At 39.9% G+C, this 23,769-nt stretch overlaps 1 protein-coding gene across 13 annotated transcripts in view; it reads right to left on the bottom strand.

Moving 5' to 3' along the window:
- The window catches only part of INTS6L (integrator complex subunit 6 like), an 86,168-nt gene that overhangs the window by 41,930 nt on the left and 20,469 nt on the right, over window positions 1–23,769 (bottom strand). For all 13 annotated transcript variants that reach the window (XR_005386455.1, XR_005386452.1, XR_005386453.1 and 10 more), the window contains 8 exons: window positions 18,012–18,161; window positions 17,077–17,166; window positions 16,671–16,854; window positions 16,283–16,411; window positions 13,926–14,089; window positions 11,897–12,049; window positions 8,447–8,579; window positions 732–826 (listed from right to left, as the gene is read on the bottom strand). Coding sequence is in view for 9 of the 13 variants with exons in the window: in XM_038588386.1 (XP_038444314.1) it covers window positions 732–826; window positions 8,447–8,579; window positions 11,897–12,049; window positions 13,926–14,089; window positions 16,283–16,411; window positions 16,671–16,854; window positions 17,077–17,166; window positions 18,012–18,161 (1,098 nt within the window). In the remaining 4 variants the exon portion in view is untranslated. The remainder of the gene's footprint in view (window positions 1–731; window positions 827–8,446; window positions 8,580–11,896; window positions 12,050–13,925; window positions 14,090–16,282; window positions 16,412–16,670; window positions 16,855–17,076; window positions 17,167–18,011; window positions 18,162–23,769) is intronic.

Below are 23,769 nucleotides of genomic sequence, written 5' to 3'. Positions count from 1 at the left end.
TGCACCCCGCTCCTGCCATGGTGAATCCTAATGCACCCCAATTTCTCCTCCCAGTAACACCAATAGTACCATTTAAGATTCCGCCTTTTCACCTCTAGAAACTTGGCTTAAAAGTTTGCTACATCCACCTCCAAAATGATTTTGATCGTCGTGACGCTCGATTATGCAACCAGTTCAAAATCATCATGACGATCTTTCTCAAATTGTAAAAACCCACATGAGGCCAGGTAGCTTTTCCTCCTTTTTAGATTCCCCTCCCCAACCAGCACCCTTGCTTGAGGCTGTGTCTAGGACACATTTAACAGACAGTATGTCAATATACTGCCTTCAGAATTGTGTTTCAGAGGGTAACTCCATATTGAAAATTTCTAGAGTTAAAAAGGGAAGTTGATATCACACATGAATCCAGACCTGTTTTTCTTAAATCCCCAAATTCCAATTTCATAAGGTTACTTTTAAGAAGAAAAACATAGATAGATGTGTTTCTTATAAAAATAACCATGGCAGTTATAGGAAATAAAATAAAGAAAAAATTCTTTTTTGTGCTGCCATGACATCACCAAGCTCTTACACATAACTTACACATAATTCGAGAAGACAATGGCAATACAAATATTTAGCAATAAAAATATCAAGCTTATTTCAGGGGTCAAGTTTTTGGTTCACTGACATTCCTGGTGACAAGACTCATCACTGATACAGTTAATGCATATATACACTTAAATACATACTAATAAGTAGTACGGAGGCAGAGTTTTTAAGTAGCTGTCAAAAGCCTGTCGCCACTTCAGATTTGGCTTAAGCTTGTGAACTTTAAACAAGTCATCTGTAAAAGAAAATGAAACAAAGTATTACGTTATTCCAGTCCTAAATTCCAAGATCTATATCAGGCAACCCACATCTGTTGTATCATTTCCTAGAAAGCTCAAGTTTTAATTACATCAGATGAACCTTTCATTGATTCGATTGTCGTTTTTGGTACCACTTACCAAAATTACATATAGTATTTTTCTAGGAAAGAAAATACCAAATTCTCACATTACATATTCCTCTTCCATCTGTGAAGCTACATCAAATATAATATTAAAGCGCTTACTCTGAGCCACGTGAAATATCTTTCTGACCTGTTATGTACTGGTAACACTACTGTACTAATTTTCACCTTAGGGGGAATCCGTGGTCACTGGTTGGTAAAATATTTCTTTCATTCAAATAGAGGGTGTTAAAGCAACACCAATAACAAAAACCCAAACTCACAGAGATGGCGAACAGATTGGAGGCTGCCAGAGGTAGGGTGGAGGCATAAGGGGTAGGTGAAATGGCTGATAAGTGGTCAAATGGTACAAACTTCCAGTTACAAAATGAATAAGTCCTGAGGATGTACTGCACAGCATGGTGACTCTAGTTAATAATGCTGTGTTGAATATTTGCAAGCTGTTAAGACAGCAGATCTTAAAAGTTCTCATCACAAGAAACTTGTGATTATGCATGATGATGGATGTTAGCTGGTGTTCTCGGTGTTCTTTTCACAATATATACAAATATTGAATCAGTATGTTGTACACAGGAAACTAATATGTTATATATCAATTATATCTCAATAATTAATAAATAAATAAATAAATGGAGGGTGTTGTAAAGAGACTACACAAAGTATATGAGAACAAAAGCGAAGCCTCTAATTTTCAGGCAATGACAGCGAGCTGTAAATTAGGCTTTAGATTCGCCTTCATCTACCTATACTTTGATTAGTCTATTCCCGTACACTCACTTCATTTCTTCCATTTCTGTGGTCAGGCAGTTCGAGGCAAATTTTGGCTCTGTCAAACATTAGTTAACAATTAGGCCATGGCACTAGAAAAGGCTAGTGGAGATGTTCAGTTGAAGTTTGAAACTCTGTACAATTATGTTTCTTGAATACCATGTGTGTTAATACCACTGAAGATATTGTCCTTCAATAAGCAGACATCCTCTCCCTTTTTCACACTTAAATTTAATTGTTTTGATAATCTAAATACATTATATACATTACAGGAAAATTTACAAAACACGTTATTATTTCCTTCTGAGGGTACAAAAATATTTCTTATCTAAGAATTCAAAATTGATATCACCAGACATCAACAAGAACCTGCCACACTATAAATGCCAAAGATATTTGAAATTCATCTTCTATCTTATTTCTTCAGGTTTCATTGGCTCTTATCCAAAACACATCCAAATGCTTTATTCCAAGGACAAAAGCCATTCCTCTGCCATATGCATAATTTCTCTACAAATAGGCCTATTCTTTGAAATGCTGAATTACTTAAGAAAGGCAACTACACATTTTCTTCCTTTTACTGCTATAATAAATTATTCACCCCTGCCGAAACTAATTTAAATGAATTTACAAAGTCATAAAATGTGGCTCTTTGTTCTTTTGGTACAAGATAGAAAGAACAAAGGAAAACAGATCTGAAGAGATTTCTGGCTCACTGTAACACGCAGGTCCTTTAAAGACCATTCATATCTTGGCAGAAAGGAATGAGAGTCGGTGGAAATATGCTGTTATACTTGGGTCTTTACGTGGAGTCTGTTGGGAATTAAGCAGATTTTTGGAACCTGACAAATGGAAATACCACAAGACTTGGGAGACATTTAGATATAAATAGATTTGATAATGAGAGTTAAGAATAGTCTTACAATTTCAAACAATTGCTGATTGCACTGACTCCACCAATTAGTCTCATTTAGTCTAATTATTTCTTGTTGGGGGTTTCTGAAATGGGTAGGAAGAAAGAGAATATTCCACAGTCTAGATTAAGGGTAGAGAGCCACCAGGGTAAAGCCGCTTGAGTCACATTCTCCATAGGGCAGGAAATTATTTCCATGGTGTTAGGCTACATTAGGAGGATGGGACAGTGAAGATATCATAAACACTCAGCTAGTCAGCATTTGAAAGGCAAGGATATAAGAGCGTAGGAGAGTAAAGTGATACTGCCCACACCTCGAAAACTATTGATATTTTCCCTTTCATTCCTTTCTCCTCCTTTCCTGCTGCAAAAAAAGTAAGGGGAGACGTGGGTTTGAGTTCCAGGCTCAGCCACACACTCAGCAGAGTGAGCTTTGAGAAATTGCTTTGCCTATGTCCTTTTTGTTCTTCTGATCGAAACTGATCTTTTTTTTTTAAAGATTTATTTATTTATTTATGATAGAGAGAGAGAGAGAGAAAGAGAAAGAGAGGCAGAGACACAGGAGGAGGGAGAAGCAGGCTCCATGCCGGGATCCCGACGCGGGACTCAATCCCGGGACTCCAGGATCGCACCCTGAGCCAAAGGCAGGCGCCAAACTGCTGAGCCACCCAGGGATCCCCCCTGATCGAAATTGATCTTAATATGGAGCTGAATTTTATTTCTTACACAAATCTCCAGTTCTTATTTTTTTTTCCAGTTCTTAATTAAACAAACAAATAAGGGCACCTGGGTGGTACAGTCAGTTGAGTGCCCGACTCTTGGTTTCAGCTCAGGTCATGATCTCAGGGTCATGAGATCAAGCCCCACATAGAGCTCTCCATGCTCCAAGCTGAGCTCGGTGGGAATTTCTGCTTGGATTTCTCTCGCCCTCTCCCTCTCCCTCTGCCCCTCCCTCCACACTCTCTCTGTCTCTCTAAAATAAATAAATAATCTTAAAAAAAATGGTGAACTGAATATGGTATAGTCAAGGGGAAAAAAGTTGCCATAAATGCCTTAATTTCTGTAATCATTGGTTCTTTTTTAAGATTTTATTTATTTATTCATCAACACACAAACACAGAGAGAGAGAGAGGCAGAGACACAGGCAGAGGGAGAAGTAGGTTCCATGCAGGGAGCCTGACGTGGGACTCGATCCCGGATCTCCAGGATCATGCCCTGGACCGAAGGAGGCGCTAAACCGCTAAGCCACCTGGGTTGCCATATTGGTTCTTGATAGAAAAAAGAATTTCCTTATTGAGAGATAATCTTTTTGCCAATTGTGATATTCTGGTCACCATCCTACTGACATGTTCTTATGATGGCTTATTGATCCAATCAAGCTTCATTTATCCCTTCCAGGTAAGGTTTAGTGCTTAAATAATTAAACCTCTGTTCACTACTTTTGATGGAAATCTTGAATTAATAAGGGGGAAGAAAACAAGGATGACCTTTTTGGACATTTATATTATGCAGTAATATAGTGATGTTTCCAGGCATTAGGCATGTGACTTAACTTGTCTTTTTTACTAAATGCCCGGCCCACCAAACTGCAAAATTGTTCTACATCTTTAATAATGTCCTTCATATGGAATAGGAGTACCTTCAAGAGCTACAGAAATAGCATAGATATTAATAATGAGGGATCCCTGGGTGGCACAGCGGTTTGGTGCCTGCCTTTGGCCCAGGGCGTGATCCTGGAGAGCCGGGATCGAATCCCGTGTCGGGCTCCCGGTGCATGGAGCCTGCTTCTCCCTCTGCCTGTGTCTCTGCCTCTCTCTCTCTCTCTCTGTGACTATCATAAATAAATAAAAATTTATTTAAAAAAGATATTAATAATGACAATAGTAGTAATAATGCTGATAGTGTTACTGGACATTTACTATTTGCAATTTTACTCCATTAATTCATTTAATCCCAACTAAATGCCTTTGGATATATACTATCATTACTCCCATTTTACAGATAAAATAACTAGGGCACAGAGAGGGTATGTATCTTATCCAAGGTCACAAAGCTAGCAAACAGCAGAGCCAGGATCCATACTAAGCCATCTATGCTCTACAGTCCATAGTCTTTTTTTAAGACTTACTTACTTACTTATTTATTTATCTATTTATTTATTTATTTATTTATTTATTTATTTATTTATTTATTTGAGATGGGGGTGGGCAGAGGGAAAGGAAGGGAGAGAATCCCAAGCAGACTCCACAGAGTGAGGAGCCTGACTCAGGGCTCAATCCCATGATCCCGAGATCATGACCTGACCTGAAATTAAGAGTTGTATGCTTAACTGACTGAGCCACACAGGTGCCCTTCTATAGTCCATATTCTTATGGCTGTGGGGCTACACAACCCAGAAAGCAAAGTAATGATGAAAATATTGAGAGTGTCTATTTCAGAACTCAACACAAAACTGAAGTTTGGGATTCAGGGGCACAAGGACCTCCAGCCTCAGAGGGTATGAAAAACCCTATGTTCCTGGAAAGACACAGGTTACAGAAAAGCCTGGAAATGGATATTTAAAGCCAAAGGGCAGAATGGGAACTGAGTCAAGGATGGATTGACCCTCAGATAGACGTGTGGTGCTGGGGACGAGGGAGGAATCAAATATGTGTCTGGGGTTTCTGGTTTGAGATGTTTGCGGAGGTATAGTGATGCTCTAGGCAGGGTTGGATCCTCAGTGTCCTAGGTTAAGGAGGACCAGGGATAGATGTGGCACATGTACCTCTTGTGACAGGAAATATCTCAGAGAGAAGGGGAACTTGGCATTTGGGGAAGAAATACAGACTACCAGGTCACCAAGCAGACAGTCCCAGGAGTTGACCTTATCTAGTAGTGGGGAGTGTGAGTGGACAACATATAGCTATTAGGCACAGCAGGTTGAGACAAAGAGAGGACTGAATGCTTCCTCTTAACCACTAACTACACCGTGTCCACATCTGACCTCTATTGCCCACAAGACCAGCAAAGGCCAGGCTTAGAGGGCTGGTCTTGCTTTGTGAAGAACTGTACATCTCAATTTCTAACGGGAGACCAGCTACTCTAGTTAGGGGCACTTTCATATCATAATTTGGAAGGCAGGCTGAGTTTAGACCAAAGAAGAGATCCTGAAATTCAGCCCATAATAGTTCTATAAAACTTTTCCACTGCCTTGGTAAATAAGGGCACCTCCACCCCAGAGGTGTTAGTGGAGACCACATGGGGAGGAGTTATGAGGAACTCCTACTTCTCCCAGCCAGGGAGGTATCCTTTTTAACTTTTGGAGGAATCTCCATACTGTCTTCCCCCATACTGGTGGCTACACCAGTGTTCTCATTACTTCTTACAATTGCATGTGAATCTACAATTATTTGAAAATAAAAGGTAGTCTTTAAAAATAGAAAAACAATATCATTCATAGTTTAAGTGGAAATTATCTAGTCTAATCCTTCACTTTATAGTTGGGAAAACTGAAGTCATAAAGAATGGGATTGTAGGGATCCCTGGGTGGCGCAGAGGTTTGGCGCCTGCCTTTGGCCCAGGGCGCGATCCTGGAGACCCGGGATCGAATCCCACATCGGGCTCCCAGTGCATGGAGCCTGCTTCTCCCTCTGCCTGAGTCTCTGCTTCTCTCTCTCTCTCTCTCTCTCTCTCTCTGTGACTATCATAAATAAATAAAAATTAAAAAAAAAGAATGAGATTGTATCATTTGTGACATGATGCTAATATGCTGAGTGAAATAAGTCAGAGTGAGAAAGAGAAAAACAATATGATTTCACTCACACGTGGAATCTAAAAACACAAAACAAATGAATAAACAAAGACAAAGCAGAATTAGACCTATAAGTACAGAGAACTGATGGCTGCCAGACGGGAGGGGTTGGGGAGATGGGTGAACTGGGTAAAGGGGCATGGAAGATACTGGCTTCCAGTTAGAGAAGGAATACGTCTTGGGAATAAAAGGCACAGCATAGGGAATGTCATCAGTGGTATTGTTATAGTGATACAGATGGTGGCTACACTTGTGGTGAACACAGCACAACATATAGACTTGTCCAATCACTATGGTGTACATCTGAAACTAATGTAACATGGCGTGTTGGAGATTCCTGGGTGGCTCAGCGGTTTAGCGCCTGCCTTCAGCCCAGAGTGTGATCCTGGAGTCCCGGGATCAAGTCCCACATCAGGCTCCCTGCATGGAGCCTGCTTCTCCCTCTGCCTGTGTCTCTGCCTCTCTCTCTCTCTCTGTGTCTCTCATGAACAAATAAATAAAATATTTAAAAAAATATGGTGTGTCAACTACACCCATTAAAAAATCAATTTTTTAAGAAAATAAATTAACGATTAATAAATTTATTTGAACGTATAAACAAATCCACAAAGTTTAGGTACTTTTTATTGGTATCGTTATTAATCTCAAAGACATAACCTATATTTTATATCAGTGACAATCACCTTTTAGACATATTTATTTATTTATTTATTTATTTTAAAGGTTTTATTTATTTAATTTGACACACACAGAGAGAGAACACAAGCACGGGGAGCAGCAGAAGGAGAGGGAGAAGCAGGCTGCCCGCTGAGCAGAAAGCCCTAATTGGGCTCCATCCCAGGACCCCAGGATCATGAACCTAGCAGAAGGCTAACGCTTAACCGACTGAGCCACCCAGGCGCCCCCTAGAGGACATTTTTATATTGGACTAAGAAAGAAAGTCCGTAGACTACATGTGAAACAATCATGCTAACATTTATGATGACCAGTTCTTAATCTGCTTAACTTGCAAAATTTGAAATGCTTTTCAGCATATTTAGTACAAATAGTATTTATAGCACTAAAAAGCTTATGCTTTTAATGACTAGATTACAACTTCAAGTAAGGTTGAAACTTTTTGCAAGAATTAAGAAACCCCAACCAAAAAAAAAAAAAAAAAAAGGAAGGAAGGAAGGAAGGAAGGAAGGAAAGAAAGAAAGAAAGAAAGAAAGAAAGAAAGAAAGAAAGAAAGAGAGAGAGAGAGAAAGCCCATCAAATAAAAGTGAGTCCAACTGCACAACTGGAAGCATACTGGTTTACTACTAAATTGCTCCAAACAGATGCAGCTCTTTCAATGGGAAAAAAAAATCTCTACACACATTTTCAGTGATATCTCAGTAGCAGCTTCTAGAGCTGTTTCTTGTAGAATTTTACCATAGAAACCACAGCTTTTACGACTAGAGTGACTGCAGAATTTACTCTCATACCAAGCTCCTTAACTTGCCTAACACAGATGCCTCCAGAGCATTTGAGATTCTTTTAGGGGGGAAATAGTGTGAGCCAATACCCTCCCCCACCACACACACAGAGAAGCCCTATTTTCTGGAGAAAACCATCAGATTCTTGGAGCATTAACCTCAATCAATGGAATTTTTGGTCCAAATTTAGTCTACAGAAAATCAAAGTCGCTTGAAACCCAGGGCGGGGGGTGGGGGGTGCCAGGAATGGCAGCAGTGGTGCTCACAGTCTAAAGAGCAGCATGAGTCACAAGCCACACCAGAGGTTAAGTGTCTCTTCTGTGTGATGCAAAAAAGAACAACAGCAACAAAACGAACAGAACAGAAAACTGTGTGTGAATTCCATCCTTCCAAACCCATGTATAGACTTTTCTATATCCTGATACCAATTACTCTTTGGCTACATTTAAAATGTTTAGCCCGTTATCCTATTTTTCATTTCTGTTGTATTTTAAAGATGATTAAGAGGCATATACTTTACTTACCTAAAAGAGGGAGCAAAACCGGGTAGTTGTACGGCATCACAAAGAGGTTCACACAAGTTAAAGTCGTACTGGCTTTTAAATAACCAAATGGATAACCAAGTTCATTGTATTTTCCACTGCTAGTAACAAATACCTGAGAACATGAAGTCATACACAGTTACAACAATAAGGATTTTATCTGAAACTAAGCATTCAGCAACATTCCAAAATGATATCTAAGGCAGTAGTGCTTTTAGTCTAAAGTTATGTCCAAATATGCCATACTAAAAAAGGATGTTCAAATTGCAATTCTTTATAGGTTATACAAAAAACTGAGACTGGACTGTGCAGTAACCATTTGGAGACCATGGGCTCACATCAACAATACCCAAATACTGACTTAGTTAGTACAATGGCAATCAAGGCTGAAATTCCACCAAGTGATACCAGCCATTAAAACAAACTGACTTCTCAAAAGAACACGTGGTGACCAGAGTGGAGACTTGAGAAAAATGAACATGGCCCCATGCCTAAGGCATGCAATTACAAAATTAAAGCCCATTTAAAGCATCCTACTACTACTCCTGATGTACTATTACATCATATGTACAAGACTATTAGTCTTGCCCTGCTTCCTTTTGATGCCCCCATTCTCCTACCCATTTTTATTCATTTTTCATCCAGTAAATATTTATCAAGTAGGCTATTATAAGCCAGGAATGGGTATTAATTATTTGGAGGCAGCAAGGATTGAGCTTTGGCTAAATCTGGAAGGCACTTTCTCTTCTAAATGATGCCGATAGAGCAAACATTCAGTAAAGATCAAAACATTGATCTTTATTCCATGTGACTATCATCTTATTCCTCACTGATGATTCCTGATTTGATATATATCATATGGTCAAGTCCTGTACACTCAATATGCTGGGCTGAAGTCCTCTGACTACCATGCTTTCTCTCTGTTCTCTGTTTACTCTTTGGCCAAAAATTAGGGCACCAGTATATACTTTTAGGGACCTAGACCTTTGCTGGTTCCCAGGTCCTTCAGTAGGATCGTTGAAAACAAAAATCAAATCCTGATGAAGAACAGAATCCATTCACCTTGCTAATTCCTGGTACCAGCCATATCACCGACCAGTTGACTAAATTCTTGCTATATTTAGTCATAGCTAAGAATAAATCTTTCCTGTGTCATTTACAACCCTACAAAACAATGAGTCGTGCCGGTGCTATAAAACAGGACTCATCTATGAGATTTCATGTCATAATTTGAACCTTAATAGACTGTAATAACACATGGTGAATTTCCCCCTACATCCTAAGTGTGTAAAACAGAAGAAGGGGAAAATCATCAGAAAGGATTAAAAACATTACACACAGCCATTGGCAGTCAGACGTATAAGGCTCATGAGAGGAGAAACATTGTTTTCTGTTCCTCTTTTTCTCTTTCTCTTTCTCCTCTCCCTCCCTTCCTTCTTCTCTTCCTTCTTTCTCATAAGCCCTCTGAGTTTTTCCAAACTCCTTTTCACCTGCAAATTCATAGAATCAGGGGGTTCAAAGGGATCATTAGAGACCATCTAGTCTAGAGAAAGGAAGTGTCTGGCCCAGGACCATATAATTGGTGGCAGACCTAAGGTTAGAATCCAGGCTCCATTACGACTCAGCCAAATTTCCTGGCTCACCCTGATTCTTTTTCTTTTAAAGATTTTATTTATTTATTCATGATAGACAACAGAGAGAGAGAGAGAGAGAGAGAGAGGCAGAGACAGAGAGAGAAGCAGACTCCATGCAAGGAGCCCGATGTGGGACTTGATCCTGGGACTCCAGGATCACGCCCTGGGCCAAAGGCAGGTGCTTAACTGCTCAGCCACCCAGGCATCCCTCCCCTGTTTCATCTTATTCTTTCTCACTCCCATTAATTCATTGCATTAAAACTCAACCAAAGTCACATAAGGTACAGGAGGAGACAAGCATATGGCACATTTGAGGGGTGGTGCAACAAGCAAGGGCATAATTTCTGATGTTCCTTTGGAGAAGATTTACAAGAAATGTGCTATACAGAAAAGAGGCCTTTAGGAAAAAGCTATGATTTGTAATTGTATTTGCCTTTATTGCAAAATTTTTGTCAATCCATGATGTCAAACTTCCTCTTGTGATTTTAAGTTAACATTCTATTATCTATATCTCTACATTCCTAGCACATTTCCAGTGCATTTTACCGTAATATAAACATCCACTCAGAAAAGTGCAAGAGTCGTAAGTATATAGCTCAATGAATGCTCACAAAGTGAAAGCACATGTGTAATCAGCACCCAGATCAAGAAATAGAACATGACCAGAAACTCCTTCATGCCCTTTACTGGTCACTGCTCTGCAACCCCAAGAGAAACCACCAGCCTGACTTTTGACAGAGTAAGCCCGCTTTACATCTTTTTGAGTGTCAATAAAATAGAATCACAGGATCTGGGATCTTTGAGGTCTGGCTTCTTTCACTCAATATTATATTTATGAGATTGTTCTGTTTCTTACACTTTTACACTCTTGCTTTAAGTTTGTTCCTTTTTTTCTACCCAGTTTTAGCATCTTTAGAGAATTAAAGTAGTTTAAAGACAACTGGTAGCAATAATCTCACATTTTAGGATGAAACAGATGGCAGTCTAAAAGCGTTTCTTGCGTAAATAGAACCTAACAATTACTGATTGCTATATGGTGCTGTAGTTTAGAAACAGAACAAACATTCTTCCAGCGTAGGACTTCTTTATTATATCCAAATAAAAGGGCTATGACTGCCATGTCTGGATTTTTACAAACTAATATCCAAAGGTGAGTCTATTAATAAATCAGCATGCCTTTCTGGCTGAAGTCTAACACTTGCAAGAGCCAGTATGTGCATTTGTCTCATCCACGTAAAATCCATGTTACACATGCCAATGTGCTTTGTACAGGAAGAGAAGTTTGATTACTTTACACTAATGTAAAAAGTAGTTTCAGGGCCTATGGGGTTTTTTTGTGTCAAAAATATCTTGTACACCTGAAACCAATATTACACTGTACTGTTAACTAATGGAATTAAAAAAAACTTTTAAAAATTGATCTTGTGCTTCCAATCTGTCAAACTCACACTAAGCTTCAGCTGCAGAAGCCATAACTAAATAGAATTATATCATTTAGGTTAGAGATTCTTAACCTGGGGTCCCTGAGTAAGCGGGGAGGGGGGGAGGTTCCTCCAAATCCTCCAAATACACAAATGTAATCAGATTCCACCACCTCAAATGGCAATATACAGTGGACTAATGATTCCTATCACTCTGAAATTATTTGCCTGGCCCTGTGGCTTATTTGATAGCATTTGTTAGAAAAATTATTAACAAATTCAGTCTAATTATTCCCAGAATAACCTTTGAAACTTCTTAAAACAGTCCCTAGATCCCAGAGTGGTTAGACATTTGGCCACCAGGTAAGAGTAAGTACCTGCCAGCAGGTATGGGGAGACTTTCGTTCCAGGATGTACTGAGTTAAGGGGGAAGGTTCAAGTTCATATTTGTCAAAAGGAAGTTTATCTATTACCATTGGCTCACAATCTACGCAGGAGAACCTCACAACAGGATGAGATGTTCGTGGAGGCTAAAAGACAAAAAGGGAAGATACAGTCTGTTATCAAAGCAAGCTTACATTTCTGACAAAAATCTGCAATCCCTTTCATGTTTTGTTAAACCATCGCTGAACTATAAACCGGCGCTTTGTAAAAGAGAGCATCGACAACAGCTTCCATTCGGGGAGGGCACACAGATTCTTTAGCTCTACCATCTACTTGGCATTGGAGGAGGAAAGGTAAATTAGAATACCCATAACTACAATTTCCATGAAATAAAGATGATAAGTGCTTTGAATATGGTTAGGAAGTCACTAATGATCCGTAAGATGAACCCTGATTTTCAGACCCATTTTGCACGTCCAAGCATGACCTGCCCTTCATTCCTTTGTACCAAGAGGTTACAGGTAGTCCAGACCCTACTGGTGAAGAAGAAATCCATCAAGCTATCTAATGAGCTAATGATAGGGCTAGAGCCACTAACAAGCAAGCAGAAAAATGGCAAGGCACAGAACCAGTGGAAATTTCTTTTAAAGTGGAATTTGTATCGCACTTCTCACACTCAAGTGGGGGGAAGCAGAGGGAGAAGGACAGGCAGACTCCACACTGAGCATAGAGCCTGACTTGGAGCCCAATCCCAGGACCCTGAGATCATGACCTGAGCCGAAACCAGAGCCAATCGCTTACCTGACAGAGCCTCCCAGGTGACCCCCTGATTTTCATTTTAATTAAACTTGAGAAATATTTCTGGCCTGTTCTATTTAAACCGATTTTCAAAAAGCCATAAAGACACAAGTGCAGCCCTGTCACTAGCAATAATGACATAAATTTGTAACCAAAATATTCACTCTGGGATTTGGAGCTAAGAGCAACTGGGCACTGAGCTCTGACTGGTGTGTGATCTTGGAGCCCTGAGGGAAGGTGGAGGAGATGTGCCCTCACCCACAGCAGTGGTGGAAGTGGCTGTTTGGCCCTATATTCTCATGGCGTCTCCTGAGAAAAAGGAGCCTAGAAGGAGTAATCCAGGAAAAAAATGCAGCTCATGTCAGAAAGTTCTACAACTTACACAGAATGTAGTTTGGCCGAACCAGGAAGGTGCTAACTGAAGGCGTAGTGAGCGTCATGCACCCCCCTAACACACCCAAGAAGGCTCACTTGGGCCTTTTTACAGAGGCTGGGGGGTGGGCAGGGAAGAAGACCGAGGGAGAGTGGGTTTCATATGCTTTCCCTCATTAGCAGACACCCCCTCTCCGAAAAAGCCAATTCATCTGGTACTAGGAGCAACTACAATATCAAAACCTCTTCTCCCAATGCAGTGAACAAAAAGAAAAGTCTTCACTTAAAGATCATTTTTAAAATATTGCTTAATTACCCATCATTGAAAGGTGCACTCCCAAGGAATGCCAAGTCCCACTGATTACAAAAAAAAAAAAAAAGATGAAAAGCAGGTCCACAAAGTTGCACTATGTGTCTAATGACTCCCTAGGAGGAAGTAGAAGAGCTTCTGTTCTGAGTAGGTTTCTAGAACCTATGCAAGGTGTAAGCTAAGTTTTCGTTTCCTGGGGATGTACACAAAAAATAATGCTAGCAGTCTTTAGACATTGCATTTCCCATGTTAATCAAATCAGACACTCAGAAATAAAAACCAAGCCACCGATTGCAACACCATCAAAAATAACAATGCTTTAAACATCCAAAGTGGGCAGTTCAAGTGGCAAAAGGCAATTAAAAGAAAGAGAATACCAGAATAGCAAGGAAGTCCTCTCTTGCTTTTAGGTACAAGCTTAGACTTCCAGCAAGAGATAGAAGGTATGGCTGAAGAGCCTCAAAGCTATTTTACAAGGCCCAATTTAATCAGCAAACTGAAAACCCAGAATGAGGTTTACTTTTTTGTTTTATGACACTTACTAGTGAAGGTAAATTCTGATCTGGCCAGAAAGATTCTGGAATTGGCCAATGTCCAACAGGAACACCAGTCTTAGAGTTAGGTCGTACATAAATGAGCTTATGACAACTATGCCATGGTTGAGCAGCAAATGAATTGCTTGGCCTGGATGAATCCATAAGTCCATCTAAAAGGTAAACAAAGACACTAAGGCAAGACTTTCTTTTAACAGCTACTGATCTTCTTGCAGAAAATTTTCAGCAAAAAGCAAAGTACAAAACAAACCAAAACAGTGATTCATGAAAAATTAAAGAAATAAGACTGTATCAAGATTTCTGAATGTTCTCTCTAGCAATTTTCCTCTAATCCACCCCTCTAATCTAACACCCCACGCCATCTTTATCTATGCCCCAAACATGTAGTTTATGGGAACCTATTATAAAATTAGTTTTCAATTTTCTGAATTTGTTTTTTTAATTTTCTGAATTTAGACACATAAATTAAACACACCAAACCACTAGAGTTATTTTTCTAAATTAGGCAAATGAAATTGCTCACCTCCTGGTATAGTTTTTACATTTTTGGGATCTGACAAAATAGGTCATTAAATTACATTTAGTTTTTCTTTCTATTCCCAATTAGGTGGGAAAAAAAGTATTCTTTACTAAACAGACTCAATGACCACAAAAGCAAAATAAACACGATCCAGATTCACACAAAGATAGAAGGAATGTTGCCAATACAATTTATATATATAGTTGGGGGAGGGAACATAATGCAAATGCATTGAGTTTGTTATGAACTAATTCATGATAGTTTCCCCATCCACCATTAAAATTCCAGGAAACTGGGCTTGTATAATGCTGAAGGATATATCCTGAATGTATTTTAATTATTTAAACTAGCATATTTCATTTGCCCCCGCAAAGAAGGCATATATATCTCCTTTAATGCAATGATTAAATAGTCTAAATTATATTTGTAAAGGACATGTTTTAATGATTTGAGTCTCATATTTCTTATATTACAAGTCATATGATTTACTTATTTACACATTACTTTAAACAAGTAATTACTTTATACCCAGAGATTTATTAGAGTCCATGGAGCTCTAAGGAAGACATATAATGGCTTCAGGGGACCAAAAGGACCCCCACCCCTTGAAGTTGAGCTCACAATTCTGGGGATGTGCATTCTTCTCAGGAGAGAGTTCTTAGCTTTCATCAGAATCTCAAAGGCTGAGAACTCTGGACAAAGGAGAATTGGATCTAGAAAGAAAATCTGAGCTATTCACAGGACACCAAATCTAATCGGCTTTCAGTGGGACAGTTCCCAGTTCACATTTAGATAACGAACACGAAAGTATGGATGGAGCAGTCAATCATTAGCAAAAGAACATGTCTTTCCTCAATTAATTTAATGAATTTAAAATAGATTGTGAGGCTTCAGTCTTCTGTGGTGAGTGTTCTTAAATTGGAGTCCAAGAAACCCTAGAATTAAATACAAAATTGTATTTGTGTGGCCTATGTCCATTATTCTAGGGAGAGAAGTCTCTCCTGTTTCCAACTGCTTCTTAAAGGGTTCTAGGAACTAAACATTCAAAAGGCCAGGAATCACAGGATCCAATGGCTTCAGACAGAAACATGTGTCTCTCTGAGCAGTCACCACTAATTGTGGCCATTAATGAAAATGTATGGATCCGATCAGACAAGCACCATGGTAATGATGTGTGTGAGCACTCAGGAATGAGAAGCAGCAGCCTTATGCTCCAGGAAGCCTTGTGGTGCTAAGATGATATAAGAGAGAAGACCCTTCCCTTACACAAAGGTACTCTCTGTGATCATCTATTTTGAGACGCTGAACTTTCTGTAAAATGTCATTTGAAGAGAAAAGTTTCTGCAGCTAAAAAGTGGCCAGGAAAATCCTGGTGTAGGATCTTACAGGATATCAGCAGTTTCTAGACAAACGTTCACAATCTCTCGCTGACATGTGGTGACAAACACAGATTTCATAAAGATCACTTGGCACATTTGGCACTCACAAGACCTAAACCAGGTTACTGGTTAAGTGGCACTCCAAAGTGATTCTCCAGATACTTAATGAATCAAGAGAGTAATTTGGTGTATCCCAGAACTGGGACAAGGGGATATGAATTGGATGGGGAAAAGGAAAAATTTTTGTAAGATCTGATGTCAAATTAAAGTTGTTAGAATCTGACCACCTGACACATACAAAGGCAGTGAATGAATGGCAGTTGCTTGGATGGATGTTCACAACCACATGAATGTGTATAGACAGTAAAGACTGTCTATTATTAGCTGAATATCTTCCCAATCTCAGATCATTCTCCAGGGTAAAAAAAAAAAGTCATCTACTGTACCTTCTCCAACAGGAAGTGGATCTGGTCCCGTTTTTTCAAAGTTAATAACTACACCACTCTGAATTTTCTGAACTAGAGACTCTAAACACTGATTCAACATCCTTTGTGTTCTAACACAGTAGGAGCGACCTATACCAAAAAGAAAAACAAATTGTGAAAGTTTGATCAAATAAAATACTACTTAACAATATAAGCATCTGAAATCCTAAAATATACCTTGAACTAATCATAACTACGTTGGCAGCAAACCTCATGCTCATTATGAGCGTAAGCAGCAGAGCTAAAGGATTCTGAAGGAAAGCAAGGCCAGACAGAATATGGCATTTAAGAAGAACCACCCCCTGTTGCTCTGAATTCTTCCTTTAGAAATACAAGTTATTGCCCATACCTCCTGTGACTTCACACATCTGTGTGATGGCAGACTCATCAGTTGGTACACTCCCTAGTTGCTCTGGTTCTGTAGAAGCCAATCCAGGCAAACGTAGCACCAGGGCAAATAACCTTTGATCCCAACGAAAAGGTTCTTTGGTTAGTTCACTTCCGGGCAGAGGAGAATTCAAAGGAAGATGAAGCTGATAAGGCAAAAGTTGAAAAGTTTCATCATAACAACCTGGGCAACAATGAAGAAAGAGTTAAAAGGGTCACTTTTCTTTCATGTACTCGATAATCTTTCAGGGCTCATGAAGATGGAAGGTTTGATCCAACTTATTCTTAACTGGCAACGTACACCTCCCACAGAAATAGCGGCATGTTCTCTGCCATTTAAACGAAACTTTAAAAAAATGAAATCTCACCTCTTCTTGAACACCAGCAGTACTTGTTAACTTGTTTCCATCTGTGATGGTAATTAAAATAGATGGTTCTAAAAAAAATGGATTTCTCCCCTAAAATACATTTAACAAGTATTAGAGCCATGTAAAGTAATAAAATTGCATTTAAACTTTTTTACATTTGTCTTGCCAGTGATCTCTCAAGTATGTGACAAAATTTGCCTGGATAAGTAAGAAGGGAAAGATTAGGGGCTAAAGTGGGTGGGAATCAAAATAACGATCCCCGCCGAGGTAACATTCAGAATAAACTGAGGAATTCATATAATTCTGGAACTCCCCAAACTATAACAACCAAATACTCCTCTCCTTCTGCTTTCCAAGTAATCATAAGAGAAAGATAGTAGAGAGATTATAATGGCAGCAGCATCCACATCTGTGAATTCATTCCCCTGAGTCAAAACGTTGGCACAGATTGGGGGGACAATAGTGACTTATGCTCTGGAGCTCAGGCAGTGAGTCTGGTTATTGTGATCAGAGATTCTAGAGTAAGGACAACAGGAGCACCAGATGCTATCTTGCCTTCCTCTTATTCTAGAGCTTTTTCATTGAATTGGGAGAGACAAGGGAGTTCATGACACTGAAACACTCTTTAATGGCCTCATTCCAATATTTCTCAGCAATTTATTCATCTCATTCTCAGATCTCTGATGATATGATGGGGAGTCACTTTTCACTACATATTTTATGATCAAGCCACATACAAAACTCCCCTCCCCAAAAGAGGGATCTTTTTCAAAGCAGGTATTTAAAAGATACAGATTTCCTTTTGGCAGTTGTGACAAATAGCAAAAAAAAAAACTTGGAAAAAAAAAAAAAAACTTGGTAACCACACCCAATTTTAAACTCTTAACCCAAGTCACCAAAATAAATTAGCTGTACTCACTTAAAGTTTTTTTTACCTGTCCATAATTGTCTATTCCAGATATTAATCTATTGAGATTTAACAAATCAAATGAGGATCTTAGAGCCTGACCAAGAGTAGTCAGTCCAGAAGCCTGAAGATTTTTTAGTTCACTCATGAATGTTGCGTGATTTTCCTTCCAACCAGCCTGAAAACCAAACATTTACAAAGAAATTCCCGATTACACAATGAACAATAATATAAAGTGCAAGCAACCACTAAACAGCAAGTATCAAACATCTAATGAATGAATAGTTCCTTGATCTAATTATATTCTATGTCTTGGCCAACCAAATGGAACTAAAGCAAGCCATCAGTTTCAGAAAGATCCATCCACATTAATGCCCAACAGCAAAGATGCAAACAATGTTTTCATCCATTATGGCTGGAAGGCTCTGGTTCAAGGAGTCCAGTCTTCTGTTCAGGTCCAATCGAAACTACCCAAACATCTCAGTATTTACCTTAGTTTGACATGGATGATGAGCATGAAGTACAGAGGAGAGGAAGCACAATTTTTAAATGCACTGTCCTTCATAGAGACAATTCTTTCTTGAATGTTTGATCTACCTGAACATTTCTAACCGATTCCTCCTCCCAAACAATATTTTCACTTTAAATAAGAATCAAGGGGGAATTCTAGGAATAGAGCCACAACTATTTGGAGACAACCCTTCTGGTATCTTCAAACATTTAGAAAGCCCCAAGTCTAGAAAAAGGGGAGAAAGAAATTTAAAAAGTTTTGGCAAAGCAGCAGCATCCCTGAGGCACCCCCAGCAGCTCTGGACAGCAGCCAGGAACTGAAGAACCAAGGTCAGCAGCCAGCATGCTATGATTTAATGGTTTGTGGAAGAGGAGGAAAAGATCACAGTGATGGGGCAGTCATGGCCAGAAAAACAAAGCAGCTTCAAATGTAAAGAAGAGAGGCCAAAAGAAGAATTGGCGGCTAAGAGCGAGTCACAGAGGAGAAGTCCAGCAAGGGAGAGAGCACACAGCACAGCTGGGCAACTTGGTGGGACCAGTGGCCACCTGAGTCTTGGGAGCCCTAAGGGCAGCAGTGTGAGATGCTGAAGTCATGCCAACCAGGCCAGGACAGATGGAGGTGGAAGCAAAAGCAAATGACAAGAGATAAAGTAAAGCATTCAAATATCACATTTGGCTGAAGGCATACTGTCCATTATCTACACAACTCCAGCCAAAGCTATTTTGCTGGTTTCCCAGTCTTCAGAAGCAGTTTGGGTCGGGATGAGTGGGAGGCAGAAAGGGGGCAGTGTCTGCGTGATCTTGAGCAAACCTGTTGGCTCTGAGGACCTAAATCATACTCTCTGAAAATGAAGAAGGTTAAGGCAAACAGGGACACCTTGTGAGGCTGTGCAAAATACAACCCGAGGGAGGAGTCATTCCCACTGGAATCCATGAGAATGGCACTCCCTGCAGCTGAACAATTCAGAACCTGCATAACCATGTAAGGTGAAGGAGGGCCTGGTTAAGATCCATTCCAGTCCAATAGTCTGGGATTCTGTAAAATTAAAGACATGCTTAGTTTGTTTGTTTGTTTGTTTGTTTGTTTGTTTGTTTTTAAAAAGACTCCTAACATATCCTATAGATCAAAGGATCGAAAGGTAAAACCTTTGCACGTGTTCCTTTGGCACACTGTAGATATGACTTCTAGTGCCTAGGGAAAGTAGCACATGAGACTAAATCTTTGGAGCCCCAGGTCCTCATCAAATTACCTAGAAATATCAGCAGGTTACAGATTGAGCTGAATTTCACATCACTGGCTATCAGGGAAATACAAATCAAAACCACAATGAGATACCACCTTACACCAGTGAGAATGGGGAAAATTCACAAGACAGGAAACAACAAATGTTGGAGAGGATGTGGAGAAAGGGGAACCCTCTTGCACTGTTGGTGGGAATGTGAACTGGTGCAGCCACTCTGGAAAACTGTGTGGAGGTTCCTCAAAGAGGTAAAAATAGATCTGCCCTACGACCCAGCAGTTGCACTGCTAGGGATTTACCCCAAAGATACAGATGCAGTGAAACGCCGGGACACCTGCACCCCAATGTTTATAGCAGCAATGTCCACAATAGCCAAACTGTGGAAGGAGTCTCGGTGTCCATCGAAAGATGGATAAAGAAGCCGTGGTCTATGTATACAATGGAATATTACTCAGCCAGTAGAAACGACAAATACCCACCATTTGCTTCGATGTGGAGGGACCTGGAGGGTATTGTGCTGAGTGAAATAAGTCAATCGGAAAAGGACAAGCATGATATGGTCTCATTCATTTGGGGAATAGAAAAATTAGTGTAAGGGAATAAAGGGAAATGAGAGAAAATGAGTGAAAATATCAGTGAGGGTGACAAAACATGAGAGACACCTAACTCTGGGAAATGAACAAGGGGTAGTGGAAGGAGAAGTGGGCAGGGGATTGGGGTGACTGGGTGATGGGCACTGAGGGGGGCACTTGGCGGGATGAGCACTGGGTGTTATGCTATATGTTGGCAAATTGAACTCCAATAAAAAATATAATAAATAAATAAATAAATAAATAAATAAATAAATAAATAAATAAATAAATCAAACAAATTGAGCTGAATTCAAAAATAAGCTTTCTGCTTTGTGGCGGACAGGAAAGGTACAAAGTTGGGAGGGACAGCAGGAATTCTTTCCTTAAGTCAACAAATTGGCATGGATCAACCCCACCATATTGGGCAGAACGCCATACACTGAGGATATGGAAGGGGTTAGGCCCTTGAGGAGCTCTTGTCACAGAGGAATGAGAAATGCAGTTTTTGGCAGGAAGGCTGAAAGGGCAAGTGGCTAGGAAGTCAGGGAGGGCTTCTCCCTGAGCATGGGGCATCTGTGGAAGAGCATGGGACGTCCCAAATTGATGGTAGGAGTGGAGGGGTGTGCCAAGGAAGAGAACAAGAATCCATAAGAGGCTAGAGCTTTGTGGAGAACCACAAGTAATTTGATTATCATTGTTCTGGGTACATGGCGGGAGGCGAGGCTGATAAGTGGGGCTCTGACCATACAGTGCTTTGTACATTGTGCTCAGGAGTTTGGATTTTATCTGTTGGCTCTGGGAATGACTTGAGGTTTTTAATTAGGGGAGTGTCATGATCAGATAGATATACCTTTTAGCAAGATTGTTCCGCTAGGGACCTGGAGAATAAATTGGGGAGGGGGTATAGGGGAGGCTTCTGAAGCTCAAGGCAGGGAAACTGGTTTGGAAACTGCTGCAATAGCTTATGGGAAGAGTGATGAAAGCCTGGGCAAAAGCAGTGGGGAGGGGAGGAGGCTGCCACCAATGAATGAAGTATTTCAGAGGCAGTCACAAGGTTTTTAGGAGCTAATTAGAAGAGCCGGGTGAGGAAAAGAGGTAGTCCATTAGGTTGAGCTCTGTGGCCTGGGCAAACCTGAGAATGGTGGGTCATTCATCCACAAGCCACGTTATTAAGTTGACTTCTTTTTCAAAGTGACTTCACATAGCAATCTTATTTCCACACCATACATTCAACATTCTATCTATAGTGAGGATTGAACTCCTGGGAGCCAGAGTAGTTCAAGGCGTGGCCAAAGAAGAATTAACAGACTTACTTGATTCAAGAAAGGGTTGGGATTAGACATGGGTACCACTTAAACAACCACCCTGTAACTTGTCCATCTTTAAAATAATGTGTTCTGATTTTTCATCATCTTACTAATCAATCTGTTGGAATAACTGCCTTTTAAATTTCCCTTTATAATATGGATTGAAAGCATTTTACAAATCGTTTCTGCAACTGAATTGGTGGCATTCTGTTTTCAGGCCAATTCCAATTCTTTGCAGTGAATGGAACAATACAAGAAATGTGGATGCTACTCCTACCTCGGTATCACAAAGTGGAGCCACATTTACTGCCCAAAGCAATGAACTTCTTGGGAGCAGTTTAGCTTCTTCAAGAGAAGAATTAAATGTCCCTAAATGCATTCCTCACAATGCTGAAGAGGAAAAAGCCTACAGATTAATCTCAATATTTAGAGAACTTTATTCATGTGACAAATTTCTTTGCAAAAGATAATTATAAAGAGCTAGTGGTAGAAAGTAGATGTTTATATTCTTCATTCTCATTCTCATTATATTCTTCATTGCTTAGAGTTGACTTTCTTTAATAAGTGAATTCAGAACATCCCATTTACTTTCTTTTTTTAAGATTTTATTTGTAAGTCATTTCTACACCCAATATGGGGCTCAAACAACCCCGAAATCAAGAGCTGCATGCTCCACTAAGACTGAGCCAGCCAGGTGCCCCTCCCCCCATCCACACTTACCTTCTTAATACAGTCTTTTCTTTCAACTCACTCCAAAGGTACCCTATTTTCATATTGAGTCAGTAAAATCTTGACTCATGATGATGAGTTCTATACATTTTTATGGAGCTTTACAACTTACAGAGCCATATCCCATTTCACATTTGTTGAGGACAACCCTATAAATAGGGATGGTATTACCAATCCAATTTTGTTTTTCTAAACCAGGAAGAAGTAAGACTTAAGTAGGTCTTGTTTGGGGGGGGGTGATAGTGGCAGTGAGTCACACTCTGGAATTGTACTTGCTCTGGTATCCCTGAGCCCCTTGTGGCTACTGAGCACTTAAAACATGGCTAGTCTGACTTAAGATGTGATATAAGTGTAAAAGACATGGCTAAAGAAGATGTGGTTTATGTATACAATGGAATATTACTCAGCTATTAGAAATGACAAATACCCACCATTTGCTTCAACGTGGATGGAACTGGAGGGTATTATGCTGAGTGAAGTAAGTCAGTCGGAGAAGGACAAACATTATATGTTCTCATTCATTTGGGGAATATAAATAATAGTGAAAGGGAATATAAGGGAAGGGAGAAGAAATGTGTGGGAAATATCAGAAAGGGAGACAGAACGTAAAGACTGCTAACTCTGGGAAACGAACTAGGGGTGGTAGAAGGGGAGGAGGGCGGGGGGTGGGAGTGAATGGGTGACGGCACTGGGGGTTATTCTGTATGTTAGTAAATTGAACACCAATAAAAAATAAATTTAAAAAAAAGGAATAAAAAAAGTGTAAAAGACATGGCATTTTGAGGACTGGGAAGAAAAAAAAAAAGAATGACAATACCTGAGTATTGATTTTTATATTGATGACATGTTGCAATGATAATGTTTTGAATATTTGCAGTTAAATAAAATGTATCACTAAAAGTTTCACCGGTTTCTTTGTACTTCTTAATGTGGCTACTAGAAAATGTTACATTTTGTGTATGGCTGGCATTATATGTCTATTGGACAGAGATGTTCTAGAAGGACTTGGAGGTCGGGCAAAAGAGCCTGGCCTGTCTTCTGCAGACAATAGACACACTACAGACCCCGAGGCAGGGGGGAAACAGGATCAAAGCAGTATCTCAAGTAGGTCAGTCTGGCAGTGACATAGGGGACTGATTGGGGAAGGAGAACCTGTGGTCAGGAAAAAGAAAACTAGAAGGTTTGAATTAGTAATCCAGGCCTGAGAGAAGCAGGGCCTGGATTAGGATAGGGATGAAGAGCAAGGGGTTAACTAAGGAACATTTCAAACCAACAAGATAGGATCTGATGACAGATAGACCATGGGCCTACAAGTAGAGAGGGAAGATGCTGACAAACTTCTAGCCCAGGACACATGAAGAAACAGAGGTTTGGGACAAAAGAGTAACCTGGGATCAGTGAAATCCTAAATTAAGAGTTTACTGTCT

Source organism: Canis lupus, chromosome X (genome assembly GCF_011100685.1).
Source record: "Canis lupus familiaris isolate Mischka breed German Shepherd chromosome X, alternate assembly UU_Cfam_GSD_1.0, whole genome shotgun sequence".
Taxonomy (NCBI): domain Eukaryota; kingdom Metazoa; phylum Chordata; class Mammalia; order Carnivora; family Canidae; genus Canis; species Canis lupus.
The sequence above is the reverse complement of the archived record's forward strand: the minus strand, read 5'-3'. Positions and strand labels throughout refer to the sequence as shown.